Consider the following 19,162-nt stretch of genomic DNA (forward strand, 5'->3'; position numbering starts at 1 on the left):
ACAACAGGCAAGTGGCCACCATGGCTTCTTAGTCTATACATAAACACTTTTGTTTCATAAGAAGCATTTATGGTACATGTGCCCTGAGATGGAAGTGATTTTTTGTAAAACACATGAATTTCAATTGTGTTTCATTTCAGAATCCTTCTTTTCCATTTCATCCTTGTAGCAGTGTTTTGACTATGTCTTCCAGGGGCTGGGAGATAGTTGGTTTGGGGTGTTTTTTTCCTATTAATATTTATCTTAAAAGAATTACTACATAATACATTTTAAAGATTTTGATTTTATTTATGACTTTGAATTTTTCTTCTGCCAGATTTGGAGTGCCTAATAAAATATTAGTGTATGTCTTCAGTAACACACAGTATGGATATAAAAAGTAACTAAAGTACATTGGAAACAGATACCTTAATGACATAATGGTGTATTACAGGTTGTGTTAAAAGTAAAATATTCTCCCAGCCTGCAACATGTGCAAAAACATTTACCAATAGTTGATAAAATTTACAAACCTTGATTCTTGCCACGTCAGTGTTTGGCTTTTATTTGCTGCTTGCAGAACACATTATACTAGTGTTTGTATGTGTGAAATAGTCCATGCTTTGCCTTTTGCATATTGAGGGTTTTTTTATATTTCTTCCTATCACGTAAAATGTGTTTGAGAGTGCATTTTGTATATCAATATGAAACGTGTCAGTTTCTGACCGTGTATGGATGGGAGGGGAGGAAAAGGAGGAATCAACAGATTTGGTGCAATCTTCACTGGGTTGGGCTAAAGCTTGTGAAAGAACTTACTAATGTATTAAAATGCCTCAACAGGGATTTGCTGAGAACTAATGCTGTAATGTGTTAGTCATCCTTTATCTGCTTCTATTTTTACAGGTTCTGAAGGATGACTGACGCTGGTTTCTGCGATGCCACTTGGAGTCTCCGGCACTGTGGATTGATAAGTAACATGCAGATTTAACTGCACAACCGGGGAGAAAGTGTCAGGAGTGCTACTTCTTTTCAGCTCCTAAGTGGATAGAAGTACAGTGTCATCTATCCGCAAGGGAAGATTCTTCAACAGATTTTTACAGCTAATAATAAAGACAACATAGCATCATCCACCTTCCTGATTTACAACGCATCACCTTCCAAGACAGCTGGTCTGTCAGAAGCTGGAGGATGCCCGCAGAGCACAAAATAATGAAGTAGTGAATTGATACTGCTGCTGCTGCCGCCTAATTGTCAGGATCACAGCCGATAGAACTGCACTGCTCTTTTTCTGCTCCCTTAATCGGGCCAGGAACAGCAGGGTGGACATGGCTGGTCTCATTAACAACCTGCTAATACTGTTTCTTGTTTTTCAAAACATCTGTTTGGGTTTTAGAAGCCCACTTTCTGTCTTCAAGAGGTGGGTTATGCAGGAAGACCTTATGTGTTGAATGCATGCAGTCACGATATTACAGAAGTATCAAAAAGCATGTCCTAGATAAAAATGTATGGTAGTTGTTTGGTTTTGCTCACTTGCTCTGAATTTTCTCTCTGCAATTTTGAAATGACACTCTTGTCACATTGAAGACAGAAACTGTTGTTTTATCCATAGGTTGCTCTATAAAATGTGAGTTTAGGATGATAAAACAACAATTAATAAAACTTTTTAGATAACACCACAGGTGTATTACACAGGGAGTAAATATATTTCAGCTGCTTGAGTTAGTTTGCAGTATAAAATGATGTTTTAATGAGAAGCATCAGCTAGCTTAAAAATGGGCAATCCTGGGAAATTTGGGGCGGTTTGAATGCAAAATTGAATAGGTAGACTTCAATGTAGAGTGGACAAGAGAAGTAGCTCTTAGCTCTCCAAAAACTGTTTTACTGTTTATGAGGTATATTGGGCACTGTAACTACTGTGTCACTTTTATATTTGCATATATACATGAATATACGTACTCAAAATGTATACCAATTTTGCATCATGTTTCAGATGTCTTACCATTTAGTTCCTTACAGTAATCTACATTTTTTTACAATTGTTTATACATTGCATTCAATACAGACCTTGATATTCATGTGAAGTTGTAAAACTTACTGTTTTGCTTCCCTACTTATAATAGGAGTTACTATAAAGGTCGTGGTGTTGGCATAAAAATATTTCCCCTTTACACATTATTTAAATTTAATCTGTATTGAATTATACATCAGGTACATAGTCTTAAAAAAAAAAAAAACAAAACTGTCATGAATGATTAACAGTACTTGACATTTTCTAGTGAATTAATTCTTTATCTGTACATCCGTGTACTTCAGACAATTATTTAAATGAGATGACAGGTTATGTTTTCACTTAATGTTTTCCAAACTAGTCTGTCTGATTGCTCAGAGGAACTTCTTCAGTAAGTGCTTGATACCTAAGATGTTTTCCTCAGCTCATGAAGGAGTGAAATTTCCAGATTGCTCCTGGAGCTGCTCAGCATTGTCAAATGTCTTCACTAGTTCTGAAGACCCTTCTTTTTAGAAAGACATAACAAAAATCAATATTTTTAAAAATCTTTCCTCCTTCTTTTGAAGGTATAAAGATACTACCAGATCTCTTTCCAGTGAATGCCTTGGAAGCGACCGGCCAGTGATTTCACTTGGTCTGTCAGATTTTGCATTGGACATTCGCATGCCTGGGGTGACACCTAAGCAGGTGAGACAAATGCAGTTTTTCTTTTTGCCACTTGCTCTTTTTTTATAAGATAGGAACTAAAGCCTTGCCTACAATATCACTCACATAAAATGAACAAAAAACCCAGGGTAGCTTAGATATGTGTATGTCCAGAGAAAAGTAGGAAACAGAAAAGTAATCTCAAGTGAGAGAAAAATCTTTTCATCTGATTAATTTTATTTGTAAAATGTTGGTTTCATAACCTGAATTGCTGAAGTTTATTAAAACAAGGAGTATGAGTTTTATTAAAGTGAAATATTGCCAGCTGTGCTAGTAAGACATACATTTATTTAGAGTTGCAGCTTAGACCAAATATCAGATGGTGCCTCAGTGAATTTAGTTACATTAAATTGAACATGGCTGCAACTTTGACAAGCTGACAGAATACAACCAAAAAGCATTTTATAATACTTTTGACCCAGTATTTTAAACCCTTAAAATACTCCAGGAAAGCTCCTATAAACAAGTTATAATGGTATACTCTTTCAAGTTTGAAGTTGCTTATCTTCTACTGAGCCAAGTGAGTAAAAATGAACACAATAATGAAGATTTTTAACATTGGAAGTAGCATTTTTAAGATTCACATAAAAGTCTGAGATTCTACTGTCATTTTCACATGTAGTTTAATTAAGCAAGATAAACAATGATTAATGGGGCGTTCTTTTGCAGCGAGGCAGTGCAGGGAATTATAGATGTCATTAAAAGACCCTACGTCTCTTTAGAGGGCTGCAGATGCTTGGAAAGAGCAGGATGTTGTGCTGCAGTAGATGATGACTCATTGTTGCAGATAGCACTTTCAAAAAATACTGAAGGGAAAATGAGGTTTTCAGTTATTGGGGCGCACCCCTCTGGAACATGTAATTTAGAGCAAGTGATGTCATTCCAGTGAGTGCGAAGCTGAAATATAGTTTCTACCAGATCTTATTTGTCTGCAGCAAAATATTAAACCTCTCTTTCAGAAAGAGTGAAAAGTACTTTCGGTTCATCCAGGTGCACATTTGTAATTACATTTTATTGATTTTACCTGAGGAGCCATTAGTTGAAGATCTAGAAAACGCATATGAAGGGGTCAGTCACTTCAGATTCCGGTTAAAAAAGAAAAGAAAACCAAAACCCAACACCACCAACAGAAGGCTGTGATAGTTAATAGAGAGAACATAATACTTTTCACATTCACGTGTACCTATAGCCAACAGCCTTTAAGTACACAATAAACTGAAATGCTATGGTCTAGTGTAGATTTGGGGGAGGGTCAGGGGAAGACAGCAACAGAAAGCAACTTGCCAAGTTAACTCGTAAAATGGTAAGTGAAAATAATCAATAACTAGCCTTATATACTTCTAAGTCTAGCTTTTATTTTTCTCTCTCAGTCTCACCTGCCCTTCTCTTCATTTCCCTTCCACCTTCCACAGAGACCCACAGTAACTGTGCAGGAAACTTGGTTCCCATTTAGACAAGTTAAACAGTGATATACTCAGCAAGAAGCAATGGGGGAAAAGGCTTCAATAATGTGTCAATATGTGTTTAGTGACTGTGGATCTGCTGTGAGTTCAAGTTGTCCACGCTGATGTTTATATAAGAGCGTAAGTTGGGAGTTGGATTTGATGATTCTTTTGGGTCCCTTCCAACTAGAGATATTCTATGATTCTGTGATATAAAGATTTCTGCTTCCGGGGTCTATCTGCAAGGTTATCTCTATTCATGAAACATGCCAAAATAGACCAAAGAGCAAGAGGACAAGTGCAATTTCTAAAACGCTTTATTAAGGGCTTTCTGGAGGTGAATCACTATTTTGGTTATGACTAACTGCAGTTCCTGAGTTCTCAAGCATAACAGTTTATGTGGGAAAGGCAGGAAAAGAAAAAAGAAGAAAAAAACACAGAGAAAGAGCAGAAATTAGTGAAGAAGATGTGAATGAGTTAAATTCTAGAGAACAGAAGAGTATCTTTAGAGCAACACCAATATGTTCTATGCTCTCTCTTCTTTGTCATGCATTTTTTGTGAAAAGAAAATCTTGTTTCAGCTGGATTGTTATGAATTCAGTGGATGAGGGAAAGGCTCTGGATGTTGTCTACCAGGACTTTAGTAAAGCCTTTGACATGGTTTCCCACAGCATTCTCCTGGAGAAACTAGCTGCTCATGGCTTGGATAAGTGCACTCTCCGCTGCTTGAAAAACTAGCTGGATGGCCAGGCCCAAAAACTTGTGGTAAATGGAGTTAAATCCAGTTGGCTGCCAGTAACAAGTGGTGTTCCCCAGGGCTCAGTACTGGGGCCAGTTCTGTTTAGTATCTTTATCAATGATCTGGATGAGGGGATCGAGTGCACCCTCAGTAAGTTTGCAGACAACATCAAGTTGGGTGGAAGTGTTGATCTGCCTGAAAGTAGGAAGGCTCTCCAGAGGGATCTGGACAGGCTGGATCAATGGGCCAAGGCCAACTGTATGAGGTTCAACAAGGCTAAGTGCCGGGTCCTGCACTTGGGTCACAACAACCCATGCAACGCTACAGGCTTGGGGAAGCGTGGCTGGAGAGCTGCCTGGCAGAAAAGGACCTGGGGGTGTTGGTCAAGAGCCGGCTGAATATGAGCCAGCAGTGTGCCCAGGTGGGTAAGAAGGCCAATAGCAACCTGGCTTGTATCAGGAATAGTGTGGCCAGCAGGACTAGGGAAGCGATTATCCCCCTGTACTTGGCACTGGTGAGGCCGTGCACCTCAAACACCGTGTTCAGTTTTGGGCCCCTCAGTACACGAAGGACATTGAGGTGCTGGGTCATGTCCAAAGAAGGGCAACGAAGCTGGTGAAGGGTTTAGAGCACAAGTCTTATGAAGAGCGGCTGAGGGAGCTGGGGTTGTTTAGCCTGGAGAAAAGGAGGCTGAGGGAAGACCTTATTGCTCTCTACAACTACCTGAACGGAGGTTGTAACGAGGTGGGTGTCCATGTCTTCTCCCACGTAGCAAGTGATAGGACGAGGGGAAATGGCCTCAAGTTGTGCCAGGGCAAGTTTAGATTGGGTATTAGGAAAAATTTCTTCACTTAAAGGGTTGTCAAGCATTGGAACAGGCTGTCCAGGGAAGTGGCTGAGTCACCATCCCTGGAGGTATTTCAAAGACATGTAGATGTGGCACTTGGTTTAGTGGTGGACTTGGCAGTGCTAGGTTAACGGTTGGACCTGATGATCTTAAAGGTCTTTTCCAACTTAAATTATTCTATGATTCTATGAATTCTGAATTCAGTGTTTAGCCACTTTCAGGAGACTTTACAAACTGAATTCTTCTGGCCTCTTTTTCTCTTGGTGGTATGCACACATGACAGTCACATTTCTTATCTAGAGTCACAGCTAGGTAACAGAAAGATGTCTAATGGAACTAACCAGTTCTTTGTTTACAGTTTATGACCAGTGTGACCTGCAGTGGACTTAAAATCAGAAGGTTCATGTTATGCAAGAATTGTTCTGGAAGGCTGGACTCATTGGTTGTTTAGTCAAAAATATCTCCAAGCTTGAAAAAGAAAGGGTACTTCCGAAGTAGTACTGCTGCTGAGTTGAGCTCTACCATAGCATCACTGTAGGCAATCATATTTAATTTTATTTTTCAAAGTTCATGGTACTCCAGCTTCCCAGATAATTCTTCTTGAAAACAGATACTGATAGTTAATCTCTTTGGATTCCAAGAAGTCTAACCATCTGCATATATTCCCTGAAACTGAGATTAATTTTTGGTACTACCAGTAAGGTTGTACCTAGATTATGAGCATTCACATTGTTGTTTTGGAATGATTACTGTAGGAATCATTGAATTCTCTTAATGTAGGGTCATACAGCTAACATACAGCTTAAAGTCTGTGGAATATGTACCTAAGTTCATGGGGGAAATATGTACACATTTCCAAACAGGAGGAGGAGGGAAAAGAAACAGGAAATGATTTTGTATCATCTGCATAGGTAGCACCTTATAATGGTGAAGGTGGTATAATTCTTGGTGGAATGATTTGGAAATGGCTGGAGCCAAGTTTAATGTCTGTCCTTGTATTGGTAAGCTAGTTGCAAAAAATTCAATTCATGTGTATTTCATTGAGGCTGTGGGAAAGGTTGCCAAAAACCCTGCATTTTTTTCGAATGAGTTACTAGACTTGTAGTGACTTTGGAGGGTTGGGGAGGGTGGGTTGCCTTATGTTCCGGAGCTGCAGCTGCCCTGTGAGTGAATCAATGTGAACTGACCCGTTACACGGCTTAGGAGTGTGCTCACTGTGCAGATCTGCCCAAGTTGTGTGTTCTTTTGGCACAAGTGCCAAACACGAACATTCACGTGAAACTGTTCCAAGCGCTCCTTATGAACAGGGGCACTGAAGTGTATATTCAAGCAATACAAGTCTGGAAATCAGTGAGATAGAATTATTTTCCAGCTCGGTCAATAAATGTGCTTTCTATTCATTGGTGCTTTTGAACAGTTTCGCCTCTCATAAGTGTGGGAAACAATATCTGTGGTACTTAAATACTCTGGTTTTTCTTAATTATTCCAATTGCACGGTAGGGAAAAATGCAACTAATATGTCATGTGAAGAGTAATTTTGGTGTGCTGCTGAAGGGTGGAGGACATCTAAGAGCTGTGGAGAGGGAGACTGAAGAGCTTTTTCAGTTCTGAGGGAAAAATTCTATGATCATTCTTTATACTTAAAATTATCTCTCTGCACGGTAAATTAATAGTATGTTAGGACTTGTAATTTATACAGAGAGCAGTATGTTTTATCTTCTGAGAAGAGATGGGATTCTCTCATTTTGAAAACTCTAAATTTCAGATACAAACCCCAATACTGTTAAGCATATTGAAGGATATTTTGTGAAAGCGTTATTAAGAATGCAGGGTAAACATGTTTACTCTGCTGGTAACATGCTTTTGCTTCTGTGAATATCTGCGTTTGCTACAAATCAAGAAGAAATAATGATAAAAAATAATAGTGCAATTAAAACTGTATCTCAAGTAATTTTGTTCATAAATAATAATTTGGGTTTTTTAATTAATTACTACTATTTTTGAGGCAGAACAGACTTTTCATTGGTAAATTAATTTTGGTACAGCATTGGCTGAGTTCTTAAATGTACACTTGAAACTTCATAAATATTGCTAAAGGCACAAAGAAATGGTAAAAGATGTTATGTGGTTATAGGTCAACAGTGACTCGTAATACCTGTATATTCAATTTCATAACTTTAGTTTCTCAGTTTGAAGTCTTTGGATAAAATTTTTCTTCTGATCTCCGGTTTGCTTGGGTATACCATACCAGATAAAAATACATAAAATAAGAAGGAAATTTGATCATTTGGATACCCATAAATTACTGGCATCTCTTTCTTTACTATTGCTACAACAACCAAGTTGAGATCTTGACCTAAGATCCCCCAAGACTTTCTCTGATTCTGGAGAAAGTATGACTTGGTTATTGCTTAGGGAGAAATTCTGTAAAAAGTAGAATTTAGTTCCTTATATGAATCTGGACCCTGGCACAGTGAGTATCAGTTCCAGAGATTTATGAGAAGTGATGCAAATATTATTTGGTGATGGCCTTTACTAATAACAAAGATTCTTCCTTTAAAGAAGGGGGAAGTGGGGGGCAGGAGATTAGGGGGAAAAATGTGGGGCTTTTCTCTTCCCCTCTTCCCAGTCTGGTTGCAAAAGGCAGCCTGTTGCAGTTTGAAAGTTCTATTCATCTCGTCTTTTCCCTTTTTTTGCAAACATCTGAATTGATGGGGTTGTGCATAGTGGAGGAACCTCACTTTTTTTCCCCCTTGCTTGTTTCTTATGCAAGTTGAAGTCTACATAATATTTTTTTTTTCTGAAAATGGATCAGTTGTGCACCCTTATGCTCACAGACCTACTTATGGTGAGGTAGAGAAAACAGAACAGAATTATTGTGGATTCTGCAATGTACCTTTTGTAATGCTTTAGTGTCAGGATGTTCCTGCTCTTCTTGTGTTTGAAGTCTGGAACATTGACAATTGGAGATAAGTGACCAGAATCTATTTTGTTGAATCTAATAGCTGTTTTTTCATTTGCTCATTTTATCTTATTAGCTAAATACAACCTGGCTTGTACGTCAGAAACAAAACTGAAAACCCTTGTGACTATGCCAGGTCGAGTTTTTATGCCAGTAATGGTAAAGACTTCAGAATGACCACATTGATTGACTGCATTATCCATTTGGCCAAGCGATCTTTTCTCTGACAATACCTAATAGGAGTTATTTATGGAAACACTGTAAGGGGTAGGATGGGAGAGTAGTAATGCAAAAACTAGAACATACCCTCCCTGTTTACAGTAATAATGAGAGGTTGCTGGCTTGGAGTTTTAGTCCGGACTATCATACTTAGTGATATTTCTTTGTGTCATGAATTTATCAAATTAATTTTAATCCATAGATAATCTTGGAATATTTTTTTTTCAGATATGCTTCTTTCCTTTTAAGAAGTTATTGGAAGCATTTTGAAAAGGATTGTATTTAGGGTAATTTTATGGGTTTGTTTCCTGGTTTCCTGGTTTCTCTGCTTTTGAGAAATACATTTTGATAGGGAAGAAGAGGAGATACATTTTTTAAAAACAATGTCGGGGTAGTAGGATGGAGCAGTAGGAAGGGGTAAGGGATATGAAACTACACCATGAGTAGTATGGAATTCTAACAATTCGATGCTTTGCCAGTACTGATCATCCATAGGCTTGTCATGCTAAAGTAACTGCTGGCCAGAATTGCTCGTTAATGAAATGTAGTCACTTCAGATTACTTTGGAGGACAATCTGAAGATGACTAATGTAAGACAATACAAACAATAACAAACAGATGGGAAGTAAAAAGCTTGGAATATTCCCTTTCTTCTCGCCCTACCTCCCACCCTGTTTCTTCTCCAAAGCAGCTGATGTTAAATTTTTTTTTTCGCCTGCTTAAAAAAACTTTGCTCTATTTTAGGATTAAAATCCTAAAGGCACATCAGATTACCTAAGAGCATGTCTCTAAACTATACAATGTAGAACACATTGGTATTGAAGACAGATGACAAAGAACATGGAAGAAAGATGTTTAACTGGGACAGTTGCTACTTGTAGATGTGTTATAACACTGAGTCAGAGAGGCACAATTGAGCTCTGCAACATCTCAGATAAACGAGTAGCACAGTATCATTTTAATACATTTATAATTTCCAGTTAACAGTCTTTGATTAAAAAAAAGAAAGAGCCAAAAATATTAGTACATCTAGACTTCTAATAATAATCTTTGTAGATGTTATGACACAAGTTATAAAATCTCAGCCATTGCATCTGTGGTAAGTCATAATACTCTTTTCTTGACTAATTGAATTCTTAATTGGGGAAATGATACTTTCAAAAAATACGTGTCATCCTTATTTTTAGTCCACACTGTTTCTAAATTCAATTCATCTTTAAAGGCAAAGGATCTACTGTTTATTTCTACTACAATGTGAAGCATTGCTGCCATTGACTTTCAAAGTTTGGATATAAGGTTCTAAATGAAGGGGTTTTTTTAAAAAATTACTTCTGGACCCAGGTTAATTAGAAAAGGTAGAATATTTCCTTTTCAATTTCTAGAAGGCTTTAGTATGTATATTCTGTAAATGCATGTAACTAAATACACAAAGGCATTCCCATCAGTTGTATCAGCTGACCTTCGTTCATCCTTCCACCTTCTAGCAAAACCACGAAAAATGGTTTCTTATCTGTGCATATCACTGCTTTGTGTAATCACATATTGTTATCACCATTGTGCTTGTCCCTCCTTCTTAGTTTCATTTAATTGTTTACACTTATTTGCAGTATCTTCTTTTAAATTAGGTTTAAGTTTTTCATAGCAGGAATTTTGTCTTCATCTGTTTAGTGCAGTGCTTATGAAAGTGAAAGTCCTGTCAGATTTTGAGTTCATAGGTATAGTGAAATTCCAGTACATGACATCTTTCCTTTCTTAAACAGCCTTAAAAGTTGAAAAAAAAAAGGGTTAAAATAGTTAATAGTGTAGCTATCAACCCAGTAGCCACATTGCTGACCTTGTAGCCTGATCTCTGTTACATGGCAATTAATTTCTTACAAAAGTAATCTAGATATCCTCCATCATCTTTGGCCAAATATCTCAGTAAAGCAGGTGGCGGTTTTTCTAGATGATGCTTTTGTAGGATCTGTCCTTCATCTAGCTGACAAAGATGAGACTGACTTCATTTTTTGTTTGTGTAGTTCACATGCATTTAAAAAATGTAATTTTGTGCTGTTCCAATGATTTACTGACTGGTTTTTTTGATGTATAAAGAGCGAGTCTTCCTTTCAATAGCATTGCCTTATTTAGGTTTTACTGTTCTCAAGGACTTTATATTTTTATATATTTTATATTCGAAGTTCTTTCATAGTTATCCGAGGTGCTTGTAGATGCAAAACCTGGATTTTGTTTGTGGCCATTGCTCTGAGTTTACTGTGTTTGCGTTTTAATTGGTTCATATTTTAATCCAGGAGTACTTTCAGGGTTTACACGCTGAGCATTTTAAACTCAAACCAAAAGTCTTTAAGGCAACAAAGGCAACTGTAGTATCATGAAGAGGGCGTTCTTGATAAGTTTTCTGCCCTCTGTATCTTGTGTAGATTGTTTGTCCAATTGCTCCAGGAAAATGTTAGTCCTTTACAATGCTTAAGGAAGAAAATCACATATCAAATTGATTCTGTTGTTTTTCTTTGTTTTAAAGGATATGTGATGTTTGTTAGAATGCCGAGGGAAGAATGTTTTTATTGATCATAATAGAATTAAGTGCATGAGTCAAAAACAGATGTAGTTCTATGATTGCTGCTACAATGGCACAGCATTCTAACACTTTGTGGTCCAGTTACATAAATCTCGGAATAGGGTGAAATACTGCTATAGGCAGAAATCTATTTAGCTATGAAGTCATTGGATTATAGAATATCTCAAGTTGGAAGGGATCCATAAGGATCATGGAGTCCAACTCTGTGCTCCTCACAGGACTACCTAAAACTAAACCATATGACTAAAAGCATCATTCAGATGCACCTTGAACTCTGACAGTGTTGGTGCCATGACCACTTCCTTGGGGAGCCTGTTCCAGTGACTGACCACGCTCTCAGTGAAGAACCTTTTCCTGATGTCCAGCTGGAACTTCCCCTGACGCAGCTTCATTCCATTTCCTCGTGTCCTGTTGCTGGTCACCAGAGAGATGGGATCAGCACCTCCCCCTCCACTGACGTGCCATTGATTCTTAGATTATAGTGAATTTATAAATACTGAGAAAGTAGTGCATACCAAGAACACAATGAATCAGAAGCTCAGTAATTCTTTTCACTTTATGTAGCACATTCATTGATTCATGCTGTTTATTTGGACATCAAGAGGGTACTGTTACTCCTTCAAATTTTTAGTGGGCAGGGAGGGGTTGGTGTTTGTTAACCACTGCAAATAAATTCAGTGCTAAGGCTTGTAAGTATCTAATTTTTATATATTAGTTTGTTCAGTATTCCCACATTCATCTTCAGAAAGTGTAGAGGAATTTGATGCTTTGTTTCTATTCTATTCTAAATATTCCCAATTTAAAGGTCATTTCTGTTCTTTTGTTTTTTAATAGTCTGATACCTACCTCTGCATGTCAGTACCCCTGCCAGTGGATGATGAAGCCTATGTAGGTGAGTATTGGTTGAGTGGAAGAAGCTAAGCAAGCCATTTTGAAGAACCTCAGCATTTTCTTTTTTTTTCTTTGACTTGTATTGACTTAATCTTTGGCTGTCAGAGTTTCCAAAATGCATTCATCATGGCTAATGCAGAAACAAACTAGAGAGAGCTACTTAGAGTCAAGATAACAAACTGTATCTGGAGAGATTCATGAGTAATAGTAGTTAAGGAGCTGCATACAGATGCCTCTAGCAGTCAGTACCAAACAGCCCCATTTATAAAGTATTGGCTTTCTGTCTCTGGCCTGATAGTTAATTCTGCTCCACTGAGCAGACTGTTTATTTACCTGCAGGTACGGGCTGTAAATCCCTTGCACTTACAGTCAGTGTTGGCTGCAGTAAGATTTTACTTATCTGGGGGAAAAAATCAAAACCAACCAAACCCTCTTCCTTCCTTTTTTTTTTTTTTAAATGTCATGGCATGAATAAAATGGCAGACAAATAGCAGGAAATACTGTGGTAGATTAGAAATGCTGAGATCATATAGATCAGCAAAATAACACCATCTGTTCAGAAGGTCTTTGAGGTACTTTTAATTTCATTTTGCCTTGCTTGTGAACTTACAGTTGTTCAGGTAGAGAGGAGGCTTGTTGGTCTGGCTAGAGATAGTTTCACTACCAGTTTCAGCTCTAAACTGAAATTAAAAAAAAACAATAAATGTCTGTATTTTTCTTCCTTTACTCTTTTGTTGTATTTTAGAATATTTGCTCTTACAATAAATATGGTGGGAATCCTACGTAGTTTTTGTTGTGGTATATTATGACACTATTGTTCCATGTGGATTTCCATGTGGAAATCCTTCAGAAATAGAATATTGTGTTTAGATTTTGATGTTGTATTATAGTAACTAAAAAAATTGAGTAAATTTTCTTTGGTGCTTTCTCTGTAGATGTGTTTTGTAAACAGGTCAGAACCTGACGTCACATTTTGACTGTGAGTTGGATCCCAGAAAGAAAAATGTTCATAAAAGGGAGTGGGTGTTCATTCTCTGATAAACTGTACTTGCTGTGCAGTGTATGCAATAGACTCTTCTGCTTTCAGGTGATTCATAGAAAGGTGTACTACTAACCTGCTGCTTAAGCGATTTTTATTTAGTGCTTCACTGCATTGCAAAATTGCATAGTTCAATTCTTTATTAGATTGCTGCACATTTAGTTCTGTCATTTCTTTCAGTGGTGTATATGTTTGAAAGGACCCACTAAAACAATTTGCTTAAAAGTGGTATTTATGCAAAGTCTCAATGTGGGTTATAAAAGGCAACCTTTTTTTTTTCTCTGCAGACTGAGAAACTTTAAGGTTTTAGGTGTTTACATATTCTTCACCAGATTTTTGTAGTATGTGGTCACCTTTCCAATGATCACTGTGCTTGAGTACATGTCATTACAAAGTAGTATAAGAAATGGGCAAAGAAACCATTCTAGTCGTCAGGTGGAGGTTTGAAGAGCAACAGGAACTTGATGAGCAAATTAAAATAAAAAAACCTTGTTCTATTTTCCCATGATAGCATTGCTTACAACCTCATATTTGGATGCCTTGAAAATAAAACAAAAGTGCTTGCCTTTTTTTTTTTCTCTTTGATCTCTTCCACCAAAATGGATAGTCAGGTGGTCAATCTTAAGCATGTGATCAGTTCCATCTTGCTTCAGTAAAGGCACTGGAAAGTGTTTTCAGTAGTAAAGATTTGTCAGACTGGAGTGTTCACAATCAACAGAAGTTATCTAATCATTGGAAAGACTAGACTCAAACATACCCAATTGTAAAGAACAGAAAGAATGCTAACTGACCTATCTTAAAAAATCCTGAATAGCAAGTTAAATCTTCTTCTCAGGAAAGAGGTTTTTACAACAGGTATCATCATCTAAGAAATGAGAGGTTTAATGGAGTTTTTCCTTAAATATTTCTTAATACTGTTAAGTGTTGTGAAGCTAATTATTAACTTACTTGCATGCATGTATTTTGTGTTGCTTAAATAAGCATAGAAGATTGACACACAGAGAACAAAATACTTCTTTTTAAAAGGATAGTGTCTACATTTTTATGGTTTAAGCAGGATCTGCCTTCATTGCATTGCCAATAAATGGTGTAATTAACTTTCATTAATCACTGTTTTACTTTGTGATGAAAGCATCTAAAAACTACCTCTGGGTTGCTGTTCAGTGATATATTGAGAAGACAGTATATGTTCTGAAGAGCTTCAACATGAGAAGGTGTGAAAACACAGAATTAAAACAATAACCTGGGTTTCTGAGACGGTGCAGTGGTAAAGCCTACATGTTCTGCCTCTAGTTAATTGATTTGCACATAATGCTGCCAAGTACATGCCTTCTCTTTTCTGTGTTTTTTTTTTCCCCTTTTGCACTTTAAAAGGACAGTTTTATGACCAAAGTGTCCTTACACTTTGACCAAGAATCACTTGTTTATTACTTTTTTACTTTGTTTTCCTGTTTTTACCCCCTTTTCCTCCCTCCTCCAAGACAGCGTGGAAGAGGAGTTTCTGTTTATAGAACCTGCAGCAGGATAGTTTTGTTGCATGTTGGTGAACTATAAGGGCCTTGGAAGAGAGAACTTCTTTTTTAGCATTGTATGCAGGCAGTCCTGCATTTGTTAGTAAGGAGAAAATATTTTCTGTAACTTTTTTCAATATTTTTTATTAAATTTGTATTTGAGGACTTTGAATTCAGAGTTCAGTTTTGCTGTTCTCCTAAAGATTTAAAACCAGTAGACAGTCATGCTTGCACAGGGACAAAGGGTATAACTTCATACTGCAAGGCTGGAAAGATACTGTACCAGGATTTACTAACTTCTTCAGAGTCAATTCTCAGACATTACGAAAAGAAGGAGCTGATCAAACTTAATTATGAAATGTTACCAGCTAGAAGGAGTAGAGCAAGTTTCACCCTAGCGGTCTTTTTAAGGGGTGCTTGTGTGTATTTTTGCAGATGCTGATAGTTTCCTGTATGATGTTCTTTAGTAGAGAGTCAGGCTGTCAAGGCTGAGATTTCTGTTTGAACCAGTTGTTTTTCTGTCCCAAAGAATGCTCACAAACAGGGGGATGGGGAATGTTTGTTTGTTGGGTTGGTTGGTTTACAGTTAGGTTAATGTTAGGAACAAACCTTTTGCTCCTGTGAAATGAAATGGCTGTGGGATTAATACGTAAAAGATATTAATGAGTGAGATTAATATGTAATTTTTCAAGAAAGTATCGTTCCAGTTACATTTTAAAAACATAGTGAGGTTTTCTTCTTCCACCTCATGGTTGATTAATGTTTATGAATAAGTAGCCAAATGAGAAACTAGATTGAGTCTTTAATGGTGCAGGCATTGATAAAAATCAGTTTTTGACTACTGAGCCGTAGTGATAGCTAAAGGGTTCTCTGCAGACACTCATAAGAATTGAGTCTGACAGCAAGCCACTCAGCCAAGAAATTTGACTGTCATCTTTGCCTCCTTACATTCATTCACATGGGTGACCAGTAAATAAGTGTGTCTTTTTCTTACTGACTCATGGCAAGTCCGTATCTGTCAGATTGTGCTGTAGAAATGAGATGGAGCCTATTACATTCAGCAACACAAATTGAAATAATTAGATGATTTATTACTTTTTATCCATACATGACTCTGAGGCGCTGTGGGTTTGTTGCTCTCGTATGGCATATATAAACTTCCTTATTGCCAAGTAATGATGACTTCGCTGTATTGAAGGCCTCTAATCTGCCAAACTGTGGACGCTGATATGTTGATAAATTTCTTTAAAGTTAATTCCATTATAGAGAAGACAGCAATTTTTTTCTTTTTAAAAAAGGGGATATCAATTTTATATCATTGAATTGTTATTTGTAAAGATGAGCTTCTTAGAAATTAATTTTTTAAATATATAGCTTAACCACACACTGTAAAGATCAAATTGATGTCATGTTGTCTTTGTTCCTGTTTCTCCTGGAGTTCATAATTCAAAGTAGTACTTGGTCAGGAAAGTAAGTCAGACTGTATTCAGATTTAGTATATATACCAAAACTGTTACTGTTATTTTAGTAATCATTTTGCAGCACTTCTCCATGCATAAAAAATATTTAACTGTTGAGTGATATTCTGTTCATTATTGTAAAATGTGGAGGCTGTCAACTAAGAATATAAGGCTTTTGTTTGATATTTCTTAAGCCTTCAGTAGTGACAGGTACTGCATTTGGCTTGAATCTCGTGCTAATTTGTATAACTTTTACAACATAGGATTTTTTAAATGGATTTGTTTTGACCCTCTGTTTGGGAGACTGGTATAAGCCTGGGTGTGCTGCTAAGAAAATAACTCTACAGGAACAGAGTAACCCACTGTACAAAGCTCTCTTAAGCTCACAGGCTGACTGAGAGGTTTTTCAGCTCTTCTTTCAGAAGCAATGATGAGATATGTGAGATAAAGTAGTGTATGCAAGTGGCTCATGCAGAAATCTGATTTTGCTTTGTTTACTGTGGTGCATTATTTTCTATTAATAAGAGCAGTATTTAGTCAGCTATTTGTAATGAGTTTTATAATAGTGCTTAAAGGTCCTGTCTGTGCTCTAGAATGTCATTGTGATGGGTACTGTGCGGAGGGAATAAAAGACATCCTGATGCACTCATTAGAGTAAATACACAAGGTGTGAGAGCAGTAGAGGAGTAAAAAGAAACAGTGAGACAGTATTAACCAGCAGGACAGGTGGTGGCTTTAGCAGACAAGAGGCCTAACCTTTAATTTTATCTTTATTGAAGGCTGTCCTTCTAGATGTAACAGTACGTTTTATACAGGTATCAAGTTCAGCAATGAAGTTCATTAAATTTCACATCTGTGAACTGCTTATAAACTCCTTCAGAAATTTAATCTCCCTCTTAAATTGGTAAAAGCAGCTTACAACACCTGAAAACTAATGTAGGTTGTCCACATAAAATGACCATAATTTCACTACTAATTGTTATTGATAAAAACATCAAAACAAAAGGTCTTTCTGTAATGCAGATTAATTTTTTAGCTATGGAATGAGTAGAATTTATTTGTAGGAAAAAAAGATGTTCTGTAGTCTTTGGACTTTAATCATGCTGGCAAGTTTAGCACTTCTGAATTCATATGTGATACTCAAAAGTACTTTCCCAGGGCATGTGGGTGTATCTCTTACTTCCCAAAGCAAGCCCTGAGCTCTGAGGTGCTCATTTCCTTACAATCTGACTGCATGCCTTATGTTTTCAAGCTAGAATTTGACTTGCATGCCTTAACTTTTGTCCGGTTTTCCTCACTTTTCACAACACACCTCAGCTCCAAAAATAAGGTTAAAAACTATTTGATTAATTTTTTTTCTCTTATGAAACTGAGACAATAATCCACATCATCATTCACTTCAGGAACCCTGCCTCAGCCACATGCTACAATACTGAGTTCAGAGTGCAGATAAATGCTCAAACTTCAGGAGCAGAATAGTGTTTCAGTGGTTTGCAGCTTCACCATCTGCCCATGTTAAGACTCTTAAAAGACTCTTAAAAGAGCTGAAAGACACTTACTTGAAAGCTCCTTAGTGTCTATGTACATGTAAGGGCAGGGGTGACTTGGTGTCCTGGTTTCAGCTGGGATTAAACCACGACACTTGGTTTTGGAATTTCTGCTGTAGAATAAGGTTAAAAACCCTCCAAGGTCCTTCTCTGTCTTAGATTAAGAAAAATTCCATTGCATTCCCTGCATCTGACACATCATTTCAGTAGTAATAAAGGAAGTTGCACAATGTAGCTTGCTTTATTTCTAGAAATGCCGTCATTGTACATTTATGTTCAATATGACTACAGTGTGATGTTGGTAACCTTTTTCCCTATACTAAACAGGATCACAGACATTTGAGTGTTTTGTTTATGACATGGGATAAAGAACAGACATTTAAGTGCTGAACATTCACCTTTGTCTAAGTTTCTAATAATGAGAAATATTTGGGCAATGATATTGTATTGACTTTAAACAAATCTTGTTTTCCATTTCAAAGGGTTTGAACATATTAGTGAGAATAAATCATAATCCCTTCTTGGAACTGTTGTCCCAAGAAAGAAGCAGCAAAAATGTAAAGCAGGTAGAATACTGGAAGAAGATACCACTTCAACTAATGCATAAGATGTTAGTTGCTCTTAACTGTAACCTACTCTTTGTTTGTATTTTTGCTAAAGAAATACAAAAGAAGTAGAAAGGTATTATTAAGTCTCAAATGCAAATTTTGAAGATAGATTGCAATTAGACTGGATACAGTAAATTTTGTGGTTTGGGATACATTGATGTGTTTACTAATTAGCATATTTAACTTTTTGGGAAAAATACAGTAGTTTTGAGTGGGAACTTGGAATTTCTTTTTCTTAATGATTAAGTGAAGTACAGTGTTTTAGCTTAGGAGAAGGCTGTTGAATGGGAATTTAAGGAAAGGTTGTAAGTGGAATACAGAAGGTAAATATTTAAATGAGAACATAAATGTCTTGTTTCTAGTATTACAGAGAAAAAATGGCACAAAATACTCTTCCTTATGTAACTCATGGTGAGAGTAAGGGTAGCTTATTTGTTTTATCATTTTGTTTTTCAGTTGACTTTAAGCCTCATGCCAGCATGGACACTGTCCATCACATGTTACTCTTTGGATGTAATGAACCCTCTTCTACCGAAAATTACTGGTAAGAGTTGCAACTTGCTTTTGTTATTGTACCTAACTTTTCTTGTGTTAATTGCTTCCACATAAACCTTTTCCAGGGGCACAATT

The 19,162-nt window shown here is 36.9% G+C and overlaps 1 protein-coding gene across 3 annotated transcripts in view; it reads left to right on the forward strand.

Annotated features, from left to right (window-relative positions):
- PAM (peptidylglycine alpha-amidating monooxygenase) overlaps positions 1-19,162 on the forward strand; it is a 149,209-nt gene that overhangs the window by 66,805 nt on the left and 63,242 nt on the right. For all 3 annotated transcript variants that reach the window (XM_082337444.1, XM_082337446.1, XM_082337445.1), the window contains exons 2-5: positions 883-1,396; positions 2,554-2,674; positions 12,311-12,368; positions 18,989-19,076. In XM_082337444.1, the coding sequence (XP_082193570.1) occupies positions 1,305-1,396; positions 2,554-2,674; positions 12,311-12,368; positions 18,989-19,076 (359 nt within the window). In that variant the 5' untranslated portion in view covers positions 883-1,304. The remainder of the gene's footprint in view (positions 1-882; positions 1,397-2,553; positions 2,675-12,310; positions 12,369-18,988; positions 19,077-19,162) is intronic.

The sequence above is a fragment of the Platalea leucorodia genome (genome assembly GCF_965183815.1).
Source record: "Platalea leucorodia genome assembly, chromosome: Z".
Lineage (NCBI taxonomy): Eukaryota > Metazoa > Chordata > Aves > Pelecaniformes > Threskiornithidae > Platalea > Platalea leucorodia.